The 23,982-nt window shown below is 46.3% G+C and overlaps 2 protein-coding genes across 5 annotated transcripts in view; one reads left to right on the top strand and one right to left on the bottom strand.

Annotated features, from left to right (window-relative positions):
* The window catches only part of LOC105025489 (E3 ubiquitin-protein ligase RNF123), a 125,207-nt gene that overhangs the window by 42,865 nt on the left and 58,360 nt on the right, over window positions 1-23,982 (bottom strand). The window lies entirely within an intron of this gene.
* amigo3 (adhesion molecule with Ig-like domain 3) lies at window positions 744-23,982 on the top strand. Of its 4 annotated transcripts, none has more exons than XM_010896190.3 (2): window positions 744-4,311; window positions 22,100-23,982. In XM_010896190.3, the coding sequence occupies exons 1-2, from the start codon at window positions 2,848-2,850 to the stop codon at window positions 22,103-22,105; spliced, it is 1,470 nt and encodes a 489-aa protein (XP_010894492.2). In that variant the 5' UTR covers window positions 744-2,847; the 3' UTR covers window positions 22,106-23,982. The 4 variants fall into 4 exon arrangements, with proteins under 4 accessions (XP_010894492.2, XP_019911586.2, XP_010894489.2 ...); XM_020056027.2 differs by lacking the exon at window positions 22,100-23,982 and having other exon boundaries at window positions 744-2,089; window positions 2,592-5,634; XM_010896187.3 differs by lacking the exon at window positions 22,100-23,982 and having other exon boundaries at window positions 744-2,354; window positions 2,592-5,634.

The raw sequence follows: 23,982 nt of genomic DNA, 5'->3' as shown, positions 1-23,982 counted from the left end.
ACAAGGATCATCTGGAATATAATTATGATGGGTGGAAGGGAAGTTAAAGCAGCAGTGTGCAATTTATAAGTGGCATAAGGTTCATAAAATTCCAGACCGCAGCTTTTAATTGTGCATGGTGAGGACCAACACACTGATCATCTAAGTAGATGGAAAGGAGAAATCTAGGATTGGTATATTTTTATTTTGCAAATGCACTATATGCTAATATGCATTTTATTTGAATCTCAGATTAAGGCTTAAGTGTGCGTGTCAAGACTATGTGCCGATAAAAGGAATGAGGTGAAGAATTCAAAGAGCACATTTTAGACATCAGCACCACTTTAAGCACCTCAATTAGACGTCCTTCTCCTGAGAGACCAACACTAAGGACGATAATGAAGGTTCAATAGAGACAGGTCACACACGAGAGAGAGGGAGACATAATTCCCCTAGATTTTCTATCTAGCGAATCTCCCCAAGCATGCCAAAAAAAGACTGGCACATGAATCAGAAGACGCAACACTGACGTTAACGAAGAATAATACATGCAGACATGTATGCCAACACAGCAGGAGAAACCCCTTTACCAATAATATTCCTGTAATTATATTATAGGTCCTTCCCCGGAAATATATCTCGGGCTCTGGCCAATCCCTACTGCCGTAGGAAAAGGCACACACTGACTGCCAAGGCCCCACCTTCATCCATCCATGCCCGAAAGAGAGAGAGAGATAGATAGAAAGAGCACACGCACGGGTGAACGAGGTACCATATGAAGCTGAGAGAGAGTGGGAGTGCCAAGGAGAGATAGAGCGAGCGCCAGAGAGAGTGAGAGAGAGAGAGCGAACAGAGCGAGAGAGTAACAGGAGAGAGCAGTCAAACTGTAAAGTGAATGAAAAGCGAGACGGAGAGTCTGAAGCTTATCAAAGCCAGGAGGGATTAAATAAGGGAGCGAGAACTGCGCTCAGGGAAACAGTGGACTCGGGGAAAGGACCAGAAGATGCTCTACTTTAGTCGCTCCACAAACGACGCGGCACAACGCGAAGCAGTCACAGCGAGACCGAGTTACAGTCCGTCCTTTTCCTCACCGTGGAAACACTGAGGTACCAGCCCAGAGCAGACGGAAACGTGAACTATTCTGGAACTTAGTTTTGTTTGAAATCCGGTGTCTCAGATGATACCCTGACCACGGACCAAATTATGAATTGAGTGCGACGTATCGCAGCCTGCAGCTTTCCTCGTCTAAGGCTCCTGTACGTGATGAGAGGAGAAGCGCAAAGGAAGATTCTGGAGGATTTTAGTTGGGGGTTGCCTGGCTACTTTGTAGGGAGTGCGTTTCTTCTTTTATACTGAGCACCAGGGGAGTGTGTCTCTATAAAACATACCGGGCTTTGTTCTTCCAAGCACCTTCCAGCTGAAAGGAGAGAAGACGGTTTGCATTGACCAGGAAGAAGGCAGAAGGCACTGAGAATTGCATGCCTCTCTGTGCAACTGGCTGTGTGATTGTGTTAAGCGAGCCGGACAGAATGCTGACTTCTTTGAAACCCTTCCCCCTCCTGGTTGTTCAGCGCTCTGTCTATTTGTCACAGACAGTTTAGTTACTAACTTAAAACTTCATACCGGATACGAGGACATTTTCATTGAGGACATTTATATTAGAACTAGGAGAAAAAGTGGTTGTGTCCATCACTGGGGAAGCGACAGAGGGATCAGCTGATAACAGATTTCCCAGACAGGGGAGCTGACAGTGGGTGTTTATTTTTCTTGACGGTTTAAGATGAATTGCACTGGGGATATAAGGGGCGTTTTCTAGCTTATTTCTTGTTCAGAAGGTCCAGGGGTTCGGGAAAAAGAGCCAGACAATCACAAGTAAGGATAACAACTGGTTCCAGTTTTCTTCTGAAAGGAAGGAGATGTGAAGGAGAACTGTCTTTTTTTCAAGGGCCATACTGGCAAAGCACCAACAGGACTGTAGTAGGAGTGTCTCCACAAGTCATTGTTCCTCAGGGACACTCTTATTCAGGGGACTGTAACATCGTTAAATTAACAATCAAATACTCATCTTTCAAACAGTGAGAGCTACAACAGGGTCATCATTAAAGCATCGGTGAGAGAAAAATCCCAGATTAAATACTTACATTTTAGAAATTTAGCAGACTGTCTTATGCAGACCGACTCACAGCAGCAATTAGGGTTATTTGCTTGCTCAAGGGCATGTATTTGCTCAACGTTTTTCATTTGTCAGCACGGGATTCGAACCAGAGACCGTCTGATTAGTGTCCCAACGCTCTAACTAATGAGTCCTGTCAATGCAACGATTCCGGGAGGGGATATTATGAGACATTGGAATGACATTTATGGACTTTCTGGAGGTGAGGAGCATAAATCGAATCTACTTTCAGCTGTCACTGAGCTGTGACGCAGAAGTAGAGTTCATCCCTGGAGTAAAATAATTATAATGTGCATTTCAACAGAGATCATCATATTTCACTGATCTTCATCTGAAATAAACATTAGTTGATTTTCCAAAGCCAACCCTGCTCAGGGACTTTTGCAGCTATCGATCCAGTTGAGCTGCACTGTACAGCTAACAATTCTTTTCTCTTCAGCTTCAACATCACCCCAGAAAACCACCGCCACGTATCTACAACAAACAACATTCATCACAACCATCCTCCGCAGATCAAACTTTACCCACAAACACAGCAGCCCCTTTAAGAGAAAGGCGGGGAGTAAACCAACTGAACAAACTGCGACGCCAAGAAACTGTGGGCCAAACGGGAGCCCCACAGAAGGACGTCCAGACTTCAGGACTTCCTGTCACTCTGGCCTCTCACCCGTCCCCAAGCGGCGTCAGACGGCACTATGCTCTGCTCTCAGGGCGTGGCTGCAATCCCTCTGGTGCTGAACACTCTCTTTGCAGTTCTCCTGCTGCTGCAGCAGCTAGCTGGGGTCGTGGCTGAGGTTGGGGTCAGCGTCACTGAGGATCCGGTTTTGGCTGAGGCCGGGGTTAGTGAGGGCGAGATCGGGGCTGACACTGGGAATACTGAGTCCCTGGTCAGGGACAGCAGCTGTCCCAAGGGCTGCCTGTGTTGCTCAGACATCCTCAGCTGCGCCAACCAGGAACTTAAGACGTTGCCCTTTGAGCTGCCCCCATACACCACCACCCTCGACCTCAACCACAACCACCTGATGGAGCTGAAAGAAGGAAGCTTCGCCACGCTGCATCGTCTGGAGTCCCTCCGGTTGGCCCACAACAGTCTGAAATACCTCGAAGCCGGAACTTTCCAGAACAGCAGCGCGCTACGACAACTGGACCTTTCGTCTAATCAGCTGGATAAGGTGGAGGTTCACTACTTCCTGGAGCTGACAGGATTGGAGGAGCTGCTGCTCTTCAACAACCGCATTGTACGTGTGGAGAGCAAGGCTTTGGCAGTGCTAGGAAACCTGCGCAAGGCCTACATCAGCCACAATCGCCTCACAGACTTCCCCTTCTTCTCCATCCAGGAGCACAGCCACCCCTTTTTGGCCATCATGGATCTGTCCTCCAACAGCATGTCAAAACTCCCCCTGGTGGAAATAGAAACCCTGCCGGTCGCCTTGCAGAGAGGACTCTACCTCCACAACAATACGCTGATCTGCGAGTGCGAGATGTACAACATGTTCCGGCGCTGGGAACGGAAAGGATTCCCCTCAGTCAGGGACTTCCGGGAGGAGCACACATGCCTGGTGTACGGGGAACGCAAGGCCTCCGTAAAGTTCTTCCAGCACAGGCGCTTTTTGGAAGTGAACTTGAACTGTAGTTCCATGGCGGCCGCATTAGTGGCTGAGCCAGAGAGCAGTCTGCTAGCCTACGTAGGCGAAGCCGTGGTTCTGGACTGTCACACCACGCTAAGTGGACAACACCTAACGCACCTGTGGGTGTCGCCACATCACGGGGCCGGGGCGCCGCCAGAGAACAACGGCACCCTCCGCATGCACCCCAACGGCAGCCTGGAGATCGTGTCGGCGCAGGCCGAGGACTCCGGCGTCTACTGGTGCAAGGTTTTCGACGCGACCAAGCGCAACGAGTCCTGGGAGGTCAACGTGACGGTGCTGATGCGAAAAGACGACACGGAGCCCTTCAACACAGGCTTCACCACCCTGATTGGGTGCGTCACCACCCTGGTGCTGGTCATCATGTACCTCTACCTGACGCCGTGCCGCTGCTGGTGTCGCAGGAGGCCCCCCCGGCCAGGCGTCCACAGTCCGGCCAACGACCAGTGCAGCGCCCAGTCCTCGATCCTCACCGCCACCCCGCCCGCCACCACGGAGGGCCCGGGCCGCAAGGTCAGTAACAACAAGCATGTGGTGTTTCTGGAGCCCATCAAAGAGGTGCAGAATGGCCGGCTGAGGGCGGCCGGGGGCATGCTGCCCCCCATCTCAGTTTTGGGGCACCTGGGGCGCCCCAAGCGGGGCGACACAGACTCTGTCACTTCAGTCTTCTCAGACTCACCCATCGTGCCGTAGCACCAGACAGACAGACGTCTCCTACTGTACTTTCCCCTCCACCCGCAACCCCCTCCCTCTCCTTAACCTCACCTCCACTCCCAACCGAGTGGGTTGGGTTACCAACCAGGCAGGGCAGGACAGGGGGGTAAGACACAGCATCTACAGAGAAGTGGAGCCATAATAGAGACAGGAAATACTGTGTGGGAGAAAAAAAGACGAAAAGAGAGACTGGAGTACCTCTCAAATGAGTAAAACCAGGAGGAGTTTGCACGTTGAAAGAGGAAAAGTTTAAATTGTTTAGGGTTGCAAGATTCTAGTAACTTAAACCAAGGAATTTTGGATGAGTTTACAGGAATTTTGCAACCCCATAAGTTGAATACCTACAACAAAACGAGCAGCATAGAGCTGTCCTTGTAAGCACGGCTTCAACCCTTTAATTAACCATAGATACTGTATGGATGCCTTGTCTAAGAACATTTTAACGATCAGCAAAAGTTGTACCGCTTGAAACCTTTTTAAATTTTACATAGGAATTTAAGATAGCAAACAGATGATTAGCAGAATGTACCTTTAACAGAATGAATGTGTCTTGTAGCCGATTAGAGACCCAACCATGTTAGGTCTTTTAGAAGAGATTTGAAATCAGATTTATTTCTTCTTCTTTTTTTTTCTTCTTTTTTTTACACTGTAAGCTCAATTAGATCCCATACCTAGTTGTTGGATCACAAACAAACGGAAGAAATTGAAAACCTAGTGAGCAGAACCACTGGGTTTTTCTTTTTTCCTGGGCCACTCTGATCTCAGAGACAGAGTTCAGCTATGGTCAGAAGGTGTGAGAAGATAAGACGCTGTTGCTGCTGTAACATGTTTGTTATTCACGTTTGTTCGGCCACGTTGGCTGCTGTTCTCACTACTTAAACTGACTGAGGCAGAATGCAGAGACCCGGATGTCACCTGTTACAGTACATTTCATTCTGGATTGACAGGAGGACTGATGGTTTGAGGTTTTCCAACTGGACTTATTTTTCCTCCCCCTTCACCACACACCAGCCCACAGATTTCCTTGCACTCCTGCTGAACCCCCCCCAAACCCTACCCCCTCCCCCCGTCTCGCATCCTTTCTTTCCCAATCTGTTAATAAATCATGCTTCTTGGACCGCAGAGCTAAATGTTTTCTGCCTTGTCATTGTCAATAAGAGGGTGTTAGTTACTGTCACGCATGTCTGTGTTTCAGAGTAGGGGGTACGTGTGTGTGTGCGCGTGTGCGTGCGTGCGTGCGCACGCGCGCACCAGGGAGTATTGTCTTCTGTTTATACTCGAGCGTCTGAGAAAAATAAAACGATTTCCTCGAGAGGCTGGGAACAGATGAAGACAGGCCAGCAGTATCACGGCGAGTTGTTTGTGAAACGTGATACAGGCCGGGTGACTTACTGGAGATTTCCACCGCCGGCCTCTTAAGTAGATCTCTGTTCACCTGAAATCCCCAGAGATAGGTTGGGGTGGCAAATTATTCTCTAATATTTCATTTCTTAAACTGATCCGTCAAAAGCACACGACATGACATCGAGATCTGGAACCCAGCCATCCTGAAGTGAAGACAATAGTGTGGCAAGGGGAGCCTCATCATCAGACACCCGAAGACCTGAAGAACACTCAGGAAGAGCTGGAGGATGAGCCGAGGTCCCGGGAAGGCTCCGGACGGCATGAACCACTCAACCACACGGCCCTGGGGGGAGGGGGCCTGATGTGGGTGGAGCAGAAGTGTGTCCCCGGTTCACTGAATGTCTTCCGCGTTTCAGAACTCACCATGACATACAAGTAAAAAAAACTCTTGACACTCACAGGGACAGAAGAAAACATGCACACTGACACAGACGTTGAAACAAAAACAGTACAGGAACACACAGAGCTACCATTTAAGACACGACTTCTTCCTGTGCTTCCTGAACTCCGCCCAATAGGGCTCCATCCTTGGTATTCTCTGCAAATGTCACTAATCACCGCCCCCATCAAAGGTCCTCACCACTATCCTGTCACATCTCACTGTATAGTGAACGGGGGCACGCTGATACACCTCCAGCTTGGTCCCCCCCGTTGAGGAGCCAGTCCGTGTTTAAACACTCACCAGTCTCGCAACGGAAGAACAAGTTCACAGGCTTCCCACGATAACCATTTCAGACAGGTCTGTTGGAGCTTGACGCCGACTGGCTGTGAGCGGCACAGGAGACGGTATTTCCGCGGGTGTGACAAAACACTCCCGTTTTCCTGTACGCGTTAGAAACAGACTTAGAATAGCAATAAGGCGCTGGAGGGATTGTGGGTCTATGCCGTGTTTTCTCTTGCTTGAGAACAGCCCCTAGCAGTGGCAGAGACTGCGGAGACATCAAACCTCTTGCGGGTTATTGCTTGATTCACCCCCGTCAGCCAGACAATTTGTTGTGCTGCAAAGATGGATTTAAATGGATTTATTGGGGATTGGTGGTAATTGATCGGCACAACAACTGTTTGATCATAGTGGCGTAACTACAGCCGGGTTTGCTGTGGGAGTGAGTGTCCGTATTATTTAGGGGCAGGTCAATACAGCAGTCGTACATTAAGGACAACCATGTAATAAACCCATAGCGCACACCCATAGCGCACACCCATAGCGCACACCCATAGCGCACACCCATAGCGCACACCCATAGCGCACACCCATAGCGCACACAACCCAGATATGGTTTGCGGTTGGAAGGAATGTCCATTTGACCAGTGTCCCTGCAAAACGTTAATATTAAACACGACGAGAAGGTTTCATACCATAGTCAACCGACGGGGCTGGAACCACGAGGCGTTATGTCCCACACCACGTTAGACGCGTGTGCGCGTGAGTGCAACATATTCGTGCGGGCTGTCAACAGCACGTCATTGAGGCTTCGCCGTGTCATTTCGGGCACAGACAAAGACCTCCGCCAACACCGCACTCGGGTGGGTGGGAGGACCCCGTCGTGATCACACTGATCAACAGGAGCTCCGGGAAAACACGCGCCGTCACACAAACCCGTGGGTCGATGGGGGGGGGGCTTAACAAAGGGCTCGCGGCGCTCAACGCACAAATGTAAACAACATGAGCACATCAGGTGCTGAAGTCAGCGACAGAGCAGCTTGGACCGTTCCACCCAGGGGGTTGGGGGCCACATTTCATCCACACAAAGTAATTGGAGAGACACTGTCTGCTGGGGGCGGATCTAAAGGCTCAGCGGTGCTTTTGGCCGTTCAAATGGAAAAGGTTCAAAAAACACGCTACACTAAACCACTGATTGTCCTACTCTTTAAAGAAAAGCCCAAGCGCGACGATTTAATGACAAAAAGTGATGCAAAAAAAAGGCCCTTCTGCTGAGAATTAAACCACGTTGTTTTTACTATCTGACTCCAACACGCAGACAGACACACTCAGAGACACACTGGGGGAAAAAAAGCTTAAAAACAGCCACCCTGACACAAGTGACCCCATTTTAACAACAAAGGGTTTAAAATAGCCCGCTTTCAATGTGTTTTGCTTGCTCCGCTGTGACAAAACGCACAGCAACCATGGGCCTGCTCTAAAAAGAAAGGCACGATCGCCACCCAAGAAAGGTAGTTCCAAAGGCACTTTCTGCCAGTAAGACCTGTTCTAGGGTACCCAGTGAGAAGGCAGTTTGAAGAGACACCCATCAGGGTCTGACAGGAAGAGGGGACGGAGACGCCCCTCTGTTTTAGGTTCAGCTACCCTTCCTCCTTTTTCGTCGTCTCCTCCCCACCCTCTCTACCCTCCTCTTCAGAAAAAGGACCGTTTTGCGATTTGGTTCAGACTCATCCACAGCAGCATACCAAGCCTCCACGAGACCAGACAGAGTGTCTACTTGACAGACTGTGTCGTTGCCTCTGATGGCTGATAAATCTTCAGCTGGTTTCATATTGAACGTATCAGCATTTTTCCCCCATGAAGGATGAATGTTTCAGTTTTCACGACGATCTTCGCTGTAAGGGAAGATTTCCTTTTCCCTTAAGGAGGAGAAAAGTCTGGCTAGTGTGGTGTGATTCTGTGAGAGTGTCGGGCCACTGGCAGAAGGTTCTGTTAGAGAGTGATTCTGATTCGATATTATTAAATGGCCTCGGGCTGTCTGGCTTCACGTGATTAGGTGCATAACAGTAAATACTTTGGCCAGGATCACAGGATGATTGGAGGAAATTACGAAACTGCACAACCAATTCTCTTGACGTACTGTATCTTTGACTGCAGCCTTACGGAAAATAAATGGAATAGTTACGAATAAATAGTAAAACAAATGGGCGGCTTAAAAATGCAAATTAAGTAAACAAGCATTCCGCATTGCCACAGAAAATGGCGGTTAACATTAAAGATGATTCCCCTTTGAGATATTATTATAACACACACACACATCTGTGTACATATTGGGATATGAGGTCCCCATGAAGATATTAAAACCTGAAAATTTTTGGGCAGGTCCACAGGGGAAATGCAATTTCCAGCTTAAGTCAAGGTTAAGTTCAGGGAAAAAACTTACTATGGGAGAGTGTTGACTGGATTAACAACACACGTGGTTATTACAAATCACTGAGGCGGAGCGATTCGTACTGGTCACCTGTGGGAACCAAACCCATAGGCCTTAACCCATCCAAACCTTCAACAACCCTAAACCCATTCAAAACTTCAACAACCCTAAACCCATCCAAACCTTCAACAACCCTAAACCCATCCAAACCTTCAACAACCCTAAACCCATCCAAACCTTCAACAACCCTAAACCCATCCAAACCTTCAACAACCCTCTACCCATCAAGGCTCTAGCAACGACCACCAACCCCCAACCAATCCTACACCCATCCAGCAGAGGACAGATCGATCCTCCACCCCTCCACTAAGCCACGCCCTCCTTTACTCTGGATTCCATCTAATATCACGGGTAATTTAGGGAGAAGAAAATGGGAGGAGTCACAACAGAACAATGGAGGATAAATTACCTTCCCTCTCGCCCTCCCTAACGCTCTCCCCCTCTCTCCACCAGGCTGCCATATTCATTTCCTCCCCCCTTCCTGCGTGTGTAATTCAGAGCCATAAATCTCATCCTCAGCATTGGCCCAGAGAGCGAGAGAGTATGAGTGTGTGTCTGTGCACACGTGTGGATAATTTAAGAGCCAAAGGGTTCTCATTTACAGCTATGATGATTTAGAGAGCCGTTAATGATTGAAGAATATTTACACCAAAACATTCAACACAATGTCAGTCAGTCTAAAAACCATCTCCAACACCTTTTTGCACACTCTATATATATATATCAACTCATGCACACTTTATATATTTTTTATTTCAGGACAGTGTATTCTAGACTGGGGTAGGTATTAAAATAGTTTTGAGGGGAAGTAAAACATACCTGACCAGCCTATTCTTATACAACTGAATGTACATTATTTAAAACATTTAGACTGTGCAATAGGTTCATTATAATGCCTAATTATTGCCCTTTTCTGACCTGCAAATCATTTGATTAACAAATTACAAAACAAATGTGGCCCTCCATTTAATTTCAAAATCCTGAATGGGCCCCTGAGCCAAAAGGTTTGGCCTCCCCTGCTGTAGACATATGGGTTCGGTTTGTTAAAGGGCACTGTCAGGTTAAGATAAAGACTGGTTTCACAGTAAAAGCATTAAGCTGAAGTGAAGGCTGCTTACACTGTAAAAACCTGAGGCTGTACTTTATTAAACATTTATTTGGCCTTTCCCTACGATGACTAATTAACATCTATTATCGAAACCAATCAGAACAACAGCTACAGAATATAATTTACATACTCATAACATTATGAAACAACATTATGAAAAATATGCCTATAGGCTGAATAGGCAAAATAAAGCATTACTTTCCTTGGATTGGCAAAATATAATATTCACAAACTTCCTATTAATTAATGTTCATGTTCTTTTTCTAACATTACGCATATTCTATATGAGTAGTTCATAGCCTGAGGGTGGCAAAACATCAATAATTGATTTGAATGTTCTCCTTCTGATTCTATTCTATTCAATTAAACGTCTACTTCAGAAATGTGTTCTCATTTCCATTCTATGCCACATTGAGCTGCACAATGAGGGCCAACAATCAAGGTGTGGATTATTAGAAACAGGATGATTTTTGGAACTCCATTCCGGAGTTGGGACTATAATAGGCCTCACTTAGAATGCATTGTTAAATGTGATCGGAATAAAAGCTTTTCTGATTGTACATTATACATCTCTTTCCACTTAATGAAAGTACTGTTAATGTAGAACGACACCAGCAGTGCTATTAGGTTGTATAAGCTGCAGTTAGCTGACTAGCTATATAGCGTTGAACACAGTGTATTTTAACCACGCCATGCTAGGAAATGAACAAGTAGCTGTTTGCATACAGTGGATTGGTATTAGGAAGCAGAGAGGAAAACAACAACAACAGTGAATGCGTCCAAGAGACTGTCTTGTAATTAGGATGTAAAGCATTTAATTGGATGTGTACGGTGGCCGGGCTCTTTGGGAAGTGGCTTGTAGGAGAGAGAATGAAGCAACAAAAGAAGCTGTACAAAGTGGGCATTATACCTGCAGGAGTTGTATATCACATTTAACAGTGGTTAAGATGCTATTATAGAAGGTTAAGTAAAAACCTAAAACAGTCTGTGTATGAAGACTGGTAAATAGTAGATTATAAACCAGGTGGTTTGAATCCATAATGCTGATTGGCTGAAAGCTGCAATATTTGAAGCCACATACAACAGTTATGATTGTTTTGTAACCACTTTGTGTGTGTGCGCGCGTCTGTCTGTGTTCTTCCAAAACAGAGAACTAGTATAATAACAGAATTGGATGGCACGGGGGGGGGGGGGGGGGGGGGGCTAATCAGTGACAGAGAGCAGGAACAAGGTGGGAACAAGGATGAGTGATAAGATTCTGGAGAAAGACAGGGAAGATGGAGGGAAGAAGACACAGAGAGGAAATGACAATGTATGAGCACACGAAAGCTAAACATTTACCTCAGATGATAACGTGTCACAAAGAATTTGATATCAACCCGAACATTGTGAAACACCCATTCATTTGGGCAAAATACTGCAATCTGCAAAATCAGCAGCCAATCATTGTGAGCCTAACCCATAATCATGTCTTCACTGATTTTCCCTCGTCATTCTCAAACGTAACCATTTGAACAAATTGACATCACTGTACATATCTTACAATTTCATATTCAAAATGCCTATTCTTTCTAAGACTTGCGAATCTACTTCGAAATTTGGATTGTTTTTTAAATATTTTCTTTTGTTGTAAAGGTTCCCATGCCAATGCAGGCCTTACATTGAATTGAGAAGAGGAGGGGAGACAGAGAGAAAATGAGAGTAATATGGAGAAGGAGGGTGGGGTTATAGATCTGTGCTCTCATAGTGATGCCATCAGATAACGATCATCCCAAAGCAGTAAGACACAGAACAGACAGCGGAACCAGATGCAAATTATTACTTTTCAAGGTCACCATCATCCTCATCCTCACCGCCAACTTCACCCTCACCGCCAAACTCATCCACAGCGCCAGCCTCATCCACAGCGCCAGCCTCATCCACACCGCCAGCCTCATCCACACCGCCAGCCTCAAACTCATCCACACCGCCAGCCTCAAACTCATCCTCACAGTCATCCTCACTCTCATCCTCACCATAGATGTGACACTATTAAGAGGGCCATCTGACTTCATAGCTAACGTGATTTGGCTAAAAGAAGAGAAACCTCCTGGTAATGTTGGATAGCTAAAATAATAACGTTGAGAAACGCCGGTATAATAATAATGCCGGTATAATATCATTGAGAAAATAAAAGAAGACAGCGCTTTGTACCCATGTGCTTATAGTTAATTATGGCCGCACCTGGTTATAAAACACCCCCGTATTTGTTGGGCACGGCTATAAATGTTAGATGCCGTAAAAGCATTCATTATCTTGTAACCTTTACTTTTTGCCGGACCGCGTAAGCGAAGCCGGTTAAGAAGAGCGAAGGTCTCTAACTGACTGACTGACTACCCCTTATAAAATAGCGTAGTGTTTCGAAAAACGGAATTGTGAACTATAGGCGAAGCGAAGTACGCATTGTGAATTATTCCGTATTGACGAAAACTTTGCTGGCTAAAACCGAAACCAGAAATTGTATACGGCTATATTGCGACTTTTTCAATGCTTCTTGCATGGAAAATGTAATATTCAGTCTCGCTAGGAATTGCTCAATTCTTATAATTATTCCTTAGAAGTTAGTAGATACCAGTAAGCCTATTACTGGCTAATAAGCTGTTCAAACTGCCATTGATAAATCGCACATTAGATGTTCATCAAAATGTACAAGTTAACAAGGCTTGTTCCATTAAAGTAGTCTATCCCAGATCGTGTTTGCCTAAAAAAGGGACCGGAACACTGTTCGCCTAAAATTAGAGGTACCAGAACACTGTTCCACACTGATCTGGCCTAAGTCAAGCACTGATAACCAGTCCTTTTGTGAAACGTCTATGGTAAAAATAAATGGGTCATGTGAGCCATGGAACCAAGATGGCAAAATACGGGCGGTTCCACTTTCTGCTTAACTCTCAGGTTACTCAGTCTGGATGTGCCCTGGTTTTACCAGCATGCTGGTGTGGACCCACCCACCACCTCTGCCACCACCTGGATCGGTACTGCGTACTTTGCTCGTTGCCTGTGGGGATTGCCATTAATGATATGATGGTGTTGATATTGTTACTAGTAGTATCATATACACAACCATGTGATGGCAGTAAGTTACTCCAGAGCAGCAGAACCTAACAAGTGTGTCTCTAATGGTTAAACTAATGTGGCATTTTCTGTCTGAACTAAAATAGTTCTCAAATCATTATTTGTTGCATTCTTTCTTTGATTTGGTCTGGTTAATTTCACAGTGTAAAACAAAAAAGCATTCATTGCAGCCATCTAATAACTCTACTCCTCCAACCCTAAGACTAACACACTCACTCCATCTAAAGGTCAACTCTTCTCCTCCAACACTAAGACTAACACACTCACTCCATCTAAAGGTCAACTCTTCTCCTCCAACCCTAAGACTAACACACTCACTCCATCTAAAGGTCAACTCTTCTCTTCCAACACTAAGACTAACACACTCACTCCATCTAAAGGTCAACTCTTCTCCTCCAACCCTAAGATTTAACACACTCACTCCATCTAAAGGTCAACTCTTCTCCTCCAACACTAAGACTAACACACTCACTCCATCTAAAGGTCAACTCTTCTCCTCCAACCCTAAGATTTAACACACTCACTCCATCTAAAGGTCAACTCTTCTCCTCCAACACTAAGACTAACACACTCACTCCATCTAAAGGTCAACTCTTCTCCTCCAACCCTAAGATTTAACACACTCACCCCATCTAAAGGTCAACTCTTCTCCTCCAACCCTAAGACTAACACACTCACTCCATCTAAAGGTCAACTCCACACCACCAACCCTAGGATTTGACACACTGACTCCATCTAAAGGTCAACTCCCACCACCAACCCTAAGACTAAGACACAGCAGATGCTTGCTCTCCTCTATCTGATAAAACGTCTCTCTCTGTTCTCTCTCGTCTGGCCAAAACGCTCGCTATTAAACATTAATGAGTGGACACAGTAAATAAAAGCAGCTAAAAAGCATCTTCCTACGCAGCAAAACTAATGTGGACTACACAGCACAGCACACCAACCCAGGAAATAAACACTGAACCAATGCCAGGCACAGTCAGCAAACCAGTCAGTCAATCTACCAGCCACAAAACAAGTTAGTCAGCCAGCCAGCCTGAAAAACAGTAAGCCAGCCAGAAGGAAATGGTTAGTGAGCAGCTTGCCATGGAAATAGATAAACTAAGACTGACATTCCCATCTGTCCTGTTAAAAGAAACCATCCAGAACATTGTCCACTAGTTCATAAGCCCCAGGTTTGGGAGGACAAATCGATGTGTGGTGCACTCCTGAGAGGAATTTGGATTTTAGCTCTGTTAGCCACATAATACCAGAAAAGGAACTGATTACTGGAAGCTGTACAGCACATCTCTGACTGCTGCAAGCTTGGCACATGAGCTCCAGCCCCACAACTTCAGCCTTCATTGTCAGAGTGACAGCTAGCAAGATGCACACTGACAAGATTGACAACGTCGGAAGGCTGGGGGAGAGAGAGAGAGGGACTGAGAGAGAGACACTGACAGAGAGAGAGACTGACAGAGAGAGAGACTGACAAAGGGGAAGTACATGTCTTTGACTGATTGATTAATTTCACCACTATTTGACCAGGTGAGTTGATTGAGCACCAGTTCTCATTCACATTGGCAACATGGTCAGAGGCATAAAGACTGCAAGACAACCCGCAGTTACACGTAAAATAAAAACAATCAAAGGCAGTAAAATACAAGAATAATACGAGCAATCGGAAAAGACAGATGAGTAAGATTCTAAGAACATAAGACGTTTTTACAGAAAGTATGTTGTATATTACTGAAATGAAACTGAAGGTCAGACAGCAGAGATCAATATGGGGCTGGCAGTATACAAGACAGTGTCAAAAGAATATACTGGTCATTCTAAAGAACTAGGGGCAGTCGCAAAATGTGTATTGCATATTGGAAACATTTACCACCACTTGTGTCGCCACCTTGGCAAAGGGAAAAGTTGTAATCAAAAAGAGAAGCATACACATTAATGATCTTTTGGATTGACCTATTAAAGTATATTCAGACCAAAATAAAATTATATTTAACTTTTAATTTAAAACATAGAAAAACACCTACTCTATATAAGTGAGACAAGACATCACATGGCTCTTTCTGAGGGGGGTATGACATTGTCATCGGATGGTATTTGTAGAGATCAGCAATGTGGCACCGTCCTTCTATCCATTTTGTGTACGGACCATTCCAAGGTGGGACCAATGCTTTAAAAAATATATATTTTCAAGGATAAACAAACAATCAGGGACCCGGTTTGTCTCACTAATTTCAGAACCTATAACGGGTAAAATCGCAGAATTCAGTCCAACATTCAATTTGTGTTTTCTGTTGGTCAATCTCAAAGCCCACATCAGCGCTGGTGTTCTAGGAGGGGATGCCCGCCTGCAAGGTGCACAGAAGCTGGCAGCGAATCAGTGCAGATTACCATGCCCGCTCCACCGTGATAGCGCAGAGAAAACAAAGACAACACCTGCCCTTGTTGACTTAACGACATGGCAAACCAGTCATCCCAGCAGCTGGCCTGGGCTTTTAGAGGGTGTGTGTGCGTATGTGTTATGTTTCAGTGTGAATGTGTGATTCTGTGTAACTGCCTGTGTGTGTCTGTGTGTGTCTGTGTGTGTGTGTGCGTGTATCTGGGTACTGCCCAACACAATCTTAAACGCTAACCATGTACCCTCACATCCAACCAACTGATTACATGCTCATTTTGAGCAACAAGACAGATGGTGTTCACAACATACTACCCTTTGTGCAGTCCCCACAAAACAGGGAGGCAGTCCCCACAAAACAGGGAGGCAGTCCCCACAAAACAGGGAGGCAGTCCCCACAAAACAGGGAGGCAGTCCCCACAAAACAGGGAAGGATAGTGTGACCACTCATACTGATGCACTCATACAGTCAATCACTTCATTATTTTGAAATAATTGGGTGCACGCAGAGCCTAGAAACAGAATGATTGGAGCAAACCTAATAGAGCGCCACCTGGGCCTTCGGCCAAACACGACGTCCTGCCATCTGTTTGAGAAACCACAACAGGTTCTTATGACTAACACACAGCGGCCAACGGGTCCACGGACACACCGGACAAGCACTTAGGATCAGATTATGATTCAAGTCCATAATGTTGCCCAGGATTTACACTTGCAGAATACTTTGGACTGGTTCATCATTTTGAAGCATGCTGCACCCTGGGAAATGTAGAGTATAAACCACTGTCAGAGAGATTACTAACATGCTTTCAGAGAAATTGGAAATAATCTCCTTGTCAATCAAACTGTGGAAAGTGGAGCCAACAAGAACTATGGGGGGGGGGGGGGGGGGGGGGGTGTCACCTTATGTCTCCGGTCTGCTGTCTGGTATTCAAATGTGGCCAAAACCTTACAGCAGAGGTGTCAAACCGGTTCCACGGAGGGCCGAGTGTCTGCAGGTTTTTGCTCTCTCCTTGTACTTGATTGGTTAATTAGGTCACTGATTGGTTAGTTTCTACCCTCACCTGGTTGTGTAGGTCTGAACTAGGAACCAATTTATAGGAAAAACCAAAAACCTGCAGACACTCGGCCCTTTGTGGAACCGGTTTGACACCTGTGCCTTACAGCAACACATACAACATAAGTTTAAAAAAATGGACAGAATAGTTTTTCACATTAGCCTAAATACTAGGTACCTTTGCTTAGACTAATATGCCTGCCACGTTACCAGCCATTACTTGCCCATTAGAAAGCCAGGTAACAGACGGTGACTGGGAAGGACTGGGAAGCTTGCAGAAAGAGGCTTTGTTTCTTAACTTTGTTCTGCTCTTATGTATTCTGTGTTCTGATTCTTTCCTGTTTGGTTCTGTATTGTTCTGTTTTGATCCGTTTGGTCCGGCTCTCCTCTGCTTAGTTTCAGTCTGTCCTCTTATGTCCTATTCTGTTTACTTCATTCTGTTCTAAAAATAGGGCTTTTATTGTGTTAATGAGTATTCATAGAATATACTGTTGAAATGTTACACTCGCTGTCTCACAAAACAGGTTCCTAGAATATGACATTTATATAAATAGATGAAGAATACCTATACTTCCCATGTTTTCCTAAACATTTACAAAAATGTATAACTTTCCTTCACACGTCTATGTAAACATTTACAATAGTAGATATGTATTCTTGACGAGACACCCTAAACATTTATACACATTCTTGTCATTATGATTCTGCTACAGGCATGTGAACAAGAGTAGACATATTCTAAAAAAATAAAATCCAACCACATTCATTGATAAAGGTATCCAATTTTAACAAATCACACAATGTCTTGTTTTACTTTGAAACCAATCATTGGTTGGGGCTCGTATGCGAGCGCCTGGTGGCCGGGCCTTTCCCCACGGGGTCCGGCCGGGCTCAGCCTGAAGGTGCGACGTGGGGCCGCCTTCCCGTGGGCTCACCACCTGCAGGAGGGACCATAAGGGGTCGGTGCGTAGAGGATCGGGGGCCTTGACAACCCGATCCCTGGACACGGAAACTAGTTCTAGGGACGTGGAATGTCACCTCGCTGGCGGGGAAGGAGCCTGAGATCGTGCTTGAGGTTGAGAGGTCTAGAGATAGTCGGGATCACCTCTACGCACGGCTTGGGCTCTGGAACCACACACCTTGAGAGAGGATGGACTCTTCACCACTCTGGAGTTGCCCATGGTGAGAGGCGGCGGGATGGTGTGGGTTTGCTTATAGCTCCCCAGCTCTGCCGCCATGTGTTGGAGTTTACCCCGGTGAACGAGAGGGACGTTTCCCTGCGCCTACGGGTCGGGGATAGGTCTCTCACTGTTGTTTGAGCCTACGGGCCGAACGGCAGTGCAGAGTACCCGACCTTCTTGGAGTCTCTGGGAGGGGACGCCATCGTTCTACTGGGGGACTTATACGCCCACGTGGGCAACGACAGTGACACCTGGAGGGGCGTGATTGGGAGGAACGGCCCCCCTGATCTGAACCAGAGCGGTGTTCAGTTATTGGACTTCTGTGCTAGTCACAGTTTGTCCATAATGAACACCATGTTCAAGCATAAGGGTGTCCATCAGTGCACGTGGCACCAGGACACCCTAGGCCGTAGGTTGATGATCGACTTTGTTGTCTTTTCATCTGACCTGCGGCCGTATGTCTTGGACACTCGGGCAAAGAGAGGGCTGGAGCTGTCAACTGATCACCACCTGGTGGTGAGTCGGATCTGATGGCTGGGGAGGAAGCTGGACAGACTCGGCAGGCCCAAGCGTACTGTAAGGGTCTGCTGGGAACGTCTGGCAGAGTCTCCTGTCAGAGAGATCTTTAACTCCCACCTCCGGCAGAGCTTCGACTGGATCCAAGGGACGCTGGAGATATTGAGTCAGAGTTGACCATGTTCTGCACCTTCATTGTCGAAGCGGCCGCTCAGAGCTGTGGCCGTAAGGTCTCTGGTGCCGGTCGAGGCGGCAATCCCCGAACCCGGTGGTGGACACCGGAAGTAAGGGATGCCGTCAAGCTGAAGAAGGAGTCCTATCAGGCCTGGTTGGCTTGTGGGACTCCTGAGGCAGCTGACGGGTACCGGCAGGCCAAGCGGACTGCAGCCCGGGTGGTTGTGGAGGCAAAAAGTTCGGTGAGGCCATGGAGAAGGACTATCGTCTGGCCTCGAAGAGATTCTGGCAAACCGTCCGGTGCCTCAGGAGAGGGAAACCGTGCCCTACCAATGCTGTTTACAGTGGCTGTGGGCAGCTCTTGACCTCAACTGGGGAGCACTTCGAGGATCTCCTCAATCCCGCCGTCACGTCTTCCATTGAGGAAGCAGAGGCTGAGGGCTCAGAGGTGGACTCGTCCATCACCCAGGCTGAAGTCACTGAGGTAGTCAAGAAACTCCTCGGTTGCAAGGCACCGGGGGTGGATGAGATCCGCCCTGAGTATCTCAAGTCTCTGGATGTTGTGGGGCTGTCTTAGTTGACACGCCTCTACAGCATCGCGTGGCGGTCGGGGACAGTGCCTCTGGGATGGCAGACCGGGGTGGTGGTCCCTCTTTTTAAGAAGGGGGACCGGAGGGTGTGTTCCAACTACAGGGGGATCACACTTCTCAGCCTCCCCGGGAAAGTCTATGCCAGGGTACTGGAGAGGAGAATATGGCCGATAGTAGAACCTCCGATTCAGGAGGAACAGTTTGGTTTTTGTCCGGGCCGTGGAACACTGGACCAGCTCTATACCCTCTACAAGGTGATGGAGGGTTCATGGGAGTTTGCCCATCCAATCCACATGTGTTTTGTGGATTTGGAGAAGGCATTCGACTGTGTCCCTCGCAGCATCCTGTGGAGGGTGCTTCGGGAGTATGGGGTCCTGGGTCCTTTGCTAAGGGATGTCAGGTCCCTGTACGACCGAAGCAGGAGCTTGGTTCGCATTGCCGGCAGTAAGTCAGACTTTGTCGCCGGTTCTGTTCGTAATTTTTATGGACAGAATTTCTAGGCGCAGCCAGGGGCCGGAGGGTGTCAGGTTCGGGGACCACACAATTCCGTCTCTGCTCTTTGCGGATGATGTTGTCGTGTTGGCCCCTTCAAGCCAGGACCTTCAGCATGCACTCGGACGGTGTGCAGCCGAGTGTGAAGCGGTTGGGATGAAAGTGAAGGAAGGATAGAACGGGAGATTGACAGACGGATCGGTGCAGCTTCTGCAGTAATTCGATCGATGTATCAGTCTGTCATGGTGAAGAAAGAGCTGAGCCGCAAGGCGAAGCTCTCGATTTACCGGTCAATCTACGTCCCTACTCTCACCTATGGTCATGAGCTTTGGGTCATGACCGAAAGGACAAGATCCCGGATACAGGCAGCCGAAATTAGCTTTCTCCGCAGGGTGACTGGGCGATCCCTTAGAGATAGGGTGAAAAGCTCGGTCACCTGGGAGGAGCTCAGAGTAGAGCCGCTGCTCCTCCACATCGAGAGGGATCAGCTGAGGTGGCTTGGGCATCTGTTCCGGATGCCCCCTGAACGCCTTCCCGGGAAGGTGTTCCGAGCCCGTCCCACCGGGAGGAGACCCCGGGAAAGACCTAGGACACGCTGGAGGGACAATGTCTCCCGGCTGGCCTGGGAACGCCTCGGTGACCCCCCGGAAGAGCTGGAGGAAGTGTCTAGGGAGAGGGAAGTCTGGGCATCTCTGCTTAGACTGCTGCCTCTGCGACCCGGCCCCGGATAAGCAGAAGAAGATGGATGGATGGATGGACGGATGGACGGATGGACCAATCATGCAATTAAAATCCACAGAAAAGAAAAACAAAAGAAGTACACCCTCAGCTTCAATAGCCGGTTCGGCCCGCCAGGGCTGGAAAAAAGAAGCCCAACACAGCATTTCCATAGGATTGAAAGCCGGGCTTTCACAGCCATTCCACAACCCTCCACTTCTTATTTTTGAGCCTTTCGATTGCAGCTTTGCTTGTGTGGTTTGGGAACGTTGTCCTGTTGCAAAACCCATGTTCAGCTTCAGCTTTTTGACAGATGGCCTTACATTCACCTCAGGAACCCCTGGTACACCATGGGATTCCTGTTCGACTCAAATGTCAAGCTGACCAGGACCTGAGGCAGCATTGGAACCCCAAACTATAATGCCACCACATCTCCGCTTTACAGCTGGGATTAGGTACTTCTGTTAATTTTCACCCCCAAAAATAAATTGCTCTCAAATATCTGCATCAAAATATGATAAGGAAAAAAATGACAACTTTCCAGGGGGTGTATTACTTTTTCACATTACTGCAGGAACCAAACATCTTTAATAGCTGCAGTGACAGATGAGTTGTTCTAAATAGAACCAGACCTGCACACAAACACGTACAATAGGGTGCAGAAATTGTATTGGATATCCTCCCACACTCAGTCACAGTTCTCACATCTCCCCCTTTCTCCAAAGCTGCCAACCCATTCAGGGTGAACTAAGCCGTAACATTTTAGCCACGCTCATGTAGTTTGGCAATGCCGACCAAACATTCTCCGCCTTATCTTCCAAAATAGAGCCATGCAAACATTTCTATTTAGCTTTGTCTTTCAAATAAACGTCGCTTATGCAAAAACCCAGTTTCTCCACTGCATTCATCTGTTGAGAATATTTTAGGTTCTCGATTCAAGCTCTCCTGAATGCCAGGCTGTTTGTGCCATCCTACCAACTCCTTGTCACTCACTGAAAACAGTGTGACAGTTGACAGCAATGGAGTTGGCAAGAGCATAAGAAGATCTGAGACCAGAGTAGCTTCAAGGGGGTGTGAATTAAAATGTTTGCTTGCACAGTCTGAATGGTCTGCAAGAGTACACAAAGACCGACTGTCAAAATGCCTTGTCTGTATCCCAAATGGTGCTCTGTGAACGTAGTGTACTAGGCTTTTATAGGGCCTCAAAGCCTTTAGTTCAAAGAAGTGTACTGCCCAGGAATAGAATGTCGTTTTGGCGGCAGCCATGTGTGTTCCAGGCCTAAAAAGATGACAACATAATCTGTGCCCAACAGATACAGTTCAAATAAACCAGTGTCTTAATCATTTCTCACACAAGTCTAACATCTAGAGAAATGCAAATGATTATCGCTTCCATACAAAGGTGGGCCTAGATACAGCACGCTACGCTTGTCATATAGGAGAATGATATTAACCGTCTGCAGCGGTCGCTTGTGGGAAATAATGTGAAGATGACGCGCAAGTGGTTTGCAACGGCACAGTATCAATATAAGCATTAAATTTAGTATAACTGCCGATTTAAATTCATTCTACTACTAATAGGCATGGGGAATAGATGTGATAAAATACATAATGTACTGTTTATGATTTAGCCTATTCACTCTTCCTCTGACTTTTCTTTCTCGCTCACTCTCTCTCTAACACTCTCCAGATGTGACAATCCCAGATCACAACCCACATGTCGGAGAATGGACCACTCTTCCACCGCCAAAATAAGGTCAGACAGCTGGACGGCACGGAAACACTCAGGACTGATGGAGGCCTGCGCCACAACACTACAACAACACGTCCGTGGTAAAAACAGAGAGACCACTGGGATGTGTTTTATGCTAGCAGACCGGTATGACTGAATACTGCACACAGCGGCCACCAACCTATGCAGGACTCACTCAAACAACCACTGACGGGTATTATGCTTAAGACAATGACACCACCACACCAAAGAGATCACTATATATTATCAGGCTGAGGACTTGTTCAACAATACCAAAACAGACGAGTCTGTACCTTTTCACACAACACTGCAATAGGCGTGTCTGTAGCTGTGTATCAATATTACCATGTGTGTCTGTACCTGTTCAGATAGAATTCTGCCCCGTTAGCATGTTCGGTATCGTTTCCCCAAAAACTATAAACATTGCGGATTAATGTGTGACCCCGTTGATTACATTATTATTTTTCTAGCGGTCGGGCTGCAAGTTGTGCTTTCTTTCCACTTAATATCCTGGTGACATAGTATCCACCAAACCATAACATACAGACACGGACCGACAGCCTGGATTATTTGATTGACAGTTTTGGTCGCTTTAGGCGTGGCATATTATTTTTCCACATACGCTGGATACGCCCCTTCATTGGCACTTTGAAACGATCTCCAGAGATGGTTTTCTGTTGGAATTCAAAAAGCTGTCTTGCATCGAGCTTCGGGGGGCCACAGAGTTATTTTTGAGGCTCATTAAAAAAGGTTTTAATCTGTTTTATTGAAGCAGCTGTGCTGCCTGTTCGGCTGCTAGCGTCCGTATAACGAAGTAGCGACTCGCCCTCTTGAATCTAGCTGCTGTCGCACTCAGCTGACCCAACACTATAACGTGGAAATCACAGAGAAATAGGCTTTCCTGACTGACACACATTCTCATTTCTGATAACATTCCTTCTTACATGAGGCAGCAGTGTCTACAACTGGAGGGCAGCTAAGCAAGCTTGTCAGTAAATAGCAACCCAGGCAGCTATAACAAGTTAGCTTAGGAGCCGAAAAAACAAGCATGTGCACATACTGTAAGTATTTTTGTCAAAACTCCTTTGCTCATTATAGAATTGTAGTTCCTTATTCTGTGGTACCTGCTCTTTCCACATACCTCCCAGCCAAGTATTACAATGGAAAACGGATCCCAGATTCACAATAACATGAATGAGAAGAAAACAATAACGTTTCAGTCTGTCCTATTATGTCCTATTCTTTTTACTTTGCTATGTTCTAAAAATAGGGCTTTTATTGTGTTAATGAGTATTAATAGAATATACTGTTGAAATTTTAAATTCGCTGTCTCACAACACAGGTTCCTAGAATATGACATATACATAAATAGATGAATAATAAATATACTTCATGTTTTCCTAAACACTTACAAAAATAGATAACTTTCTTAATTTAATACCTTTTTTTGTAGATGGCTGTGTTGCTTTTCATTCTTTCCCTATATAGTTTGCTTTTGGTTTTTAAATTCCGTCTTTGTGTATTTTGTTTTAGATTTTGTGTAAAGAAAATGAGGAACAGTGGCAAAGCACTATTACATACTTTTGTGTAATTTATTTCAGAGGCTCTTACCCATTAGTACATTCATAGAACTCAGACTATTAGAAATCCTTAATTTAGGTTATATCATTTTTATATTCTGATAGTAAGAAAATATTGAATTTAAAAAAAATATATAAACAATGTTGAAATGTACAAAAAATGTGTGAAAATATCAAACATTAAGTGTTGTTTAACCTGTTATTTCTTTCTGTCCGACAGTGATCAGCAGCAATGTCATA

This window comes from Esox lucius, chromosome 2 (genome assembly GCF_011004845.1).
Source record: "Esox lucius isolate fEsoLuc1 chromosome 2, fEsoLuc1.pri, whole genome shotgun sequence".
NCBI classification, from domain to species: domain Eukaryota; kingdom Metazoa; phylum Chordata; class Actinopteri; order Esociformes; family Esocidae; genus Esox; species Esox lucius.
The sequence above is the reverse complement of the archived record's forward strand: the minus strand, read 5'-3'. Positions and strand labels throughout refer to the sequence as shown.

Excerpts from the sequence above, each read along its gene's own strand:
- amigo3 (XM_020056027.2), top strand. The coding sequence starts at position 2,848 with ATGCTCTGCTCTCAGGGCGTGGCTGCAATCCCTCTGGTGCTGAACACT.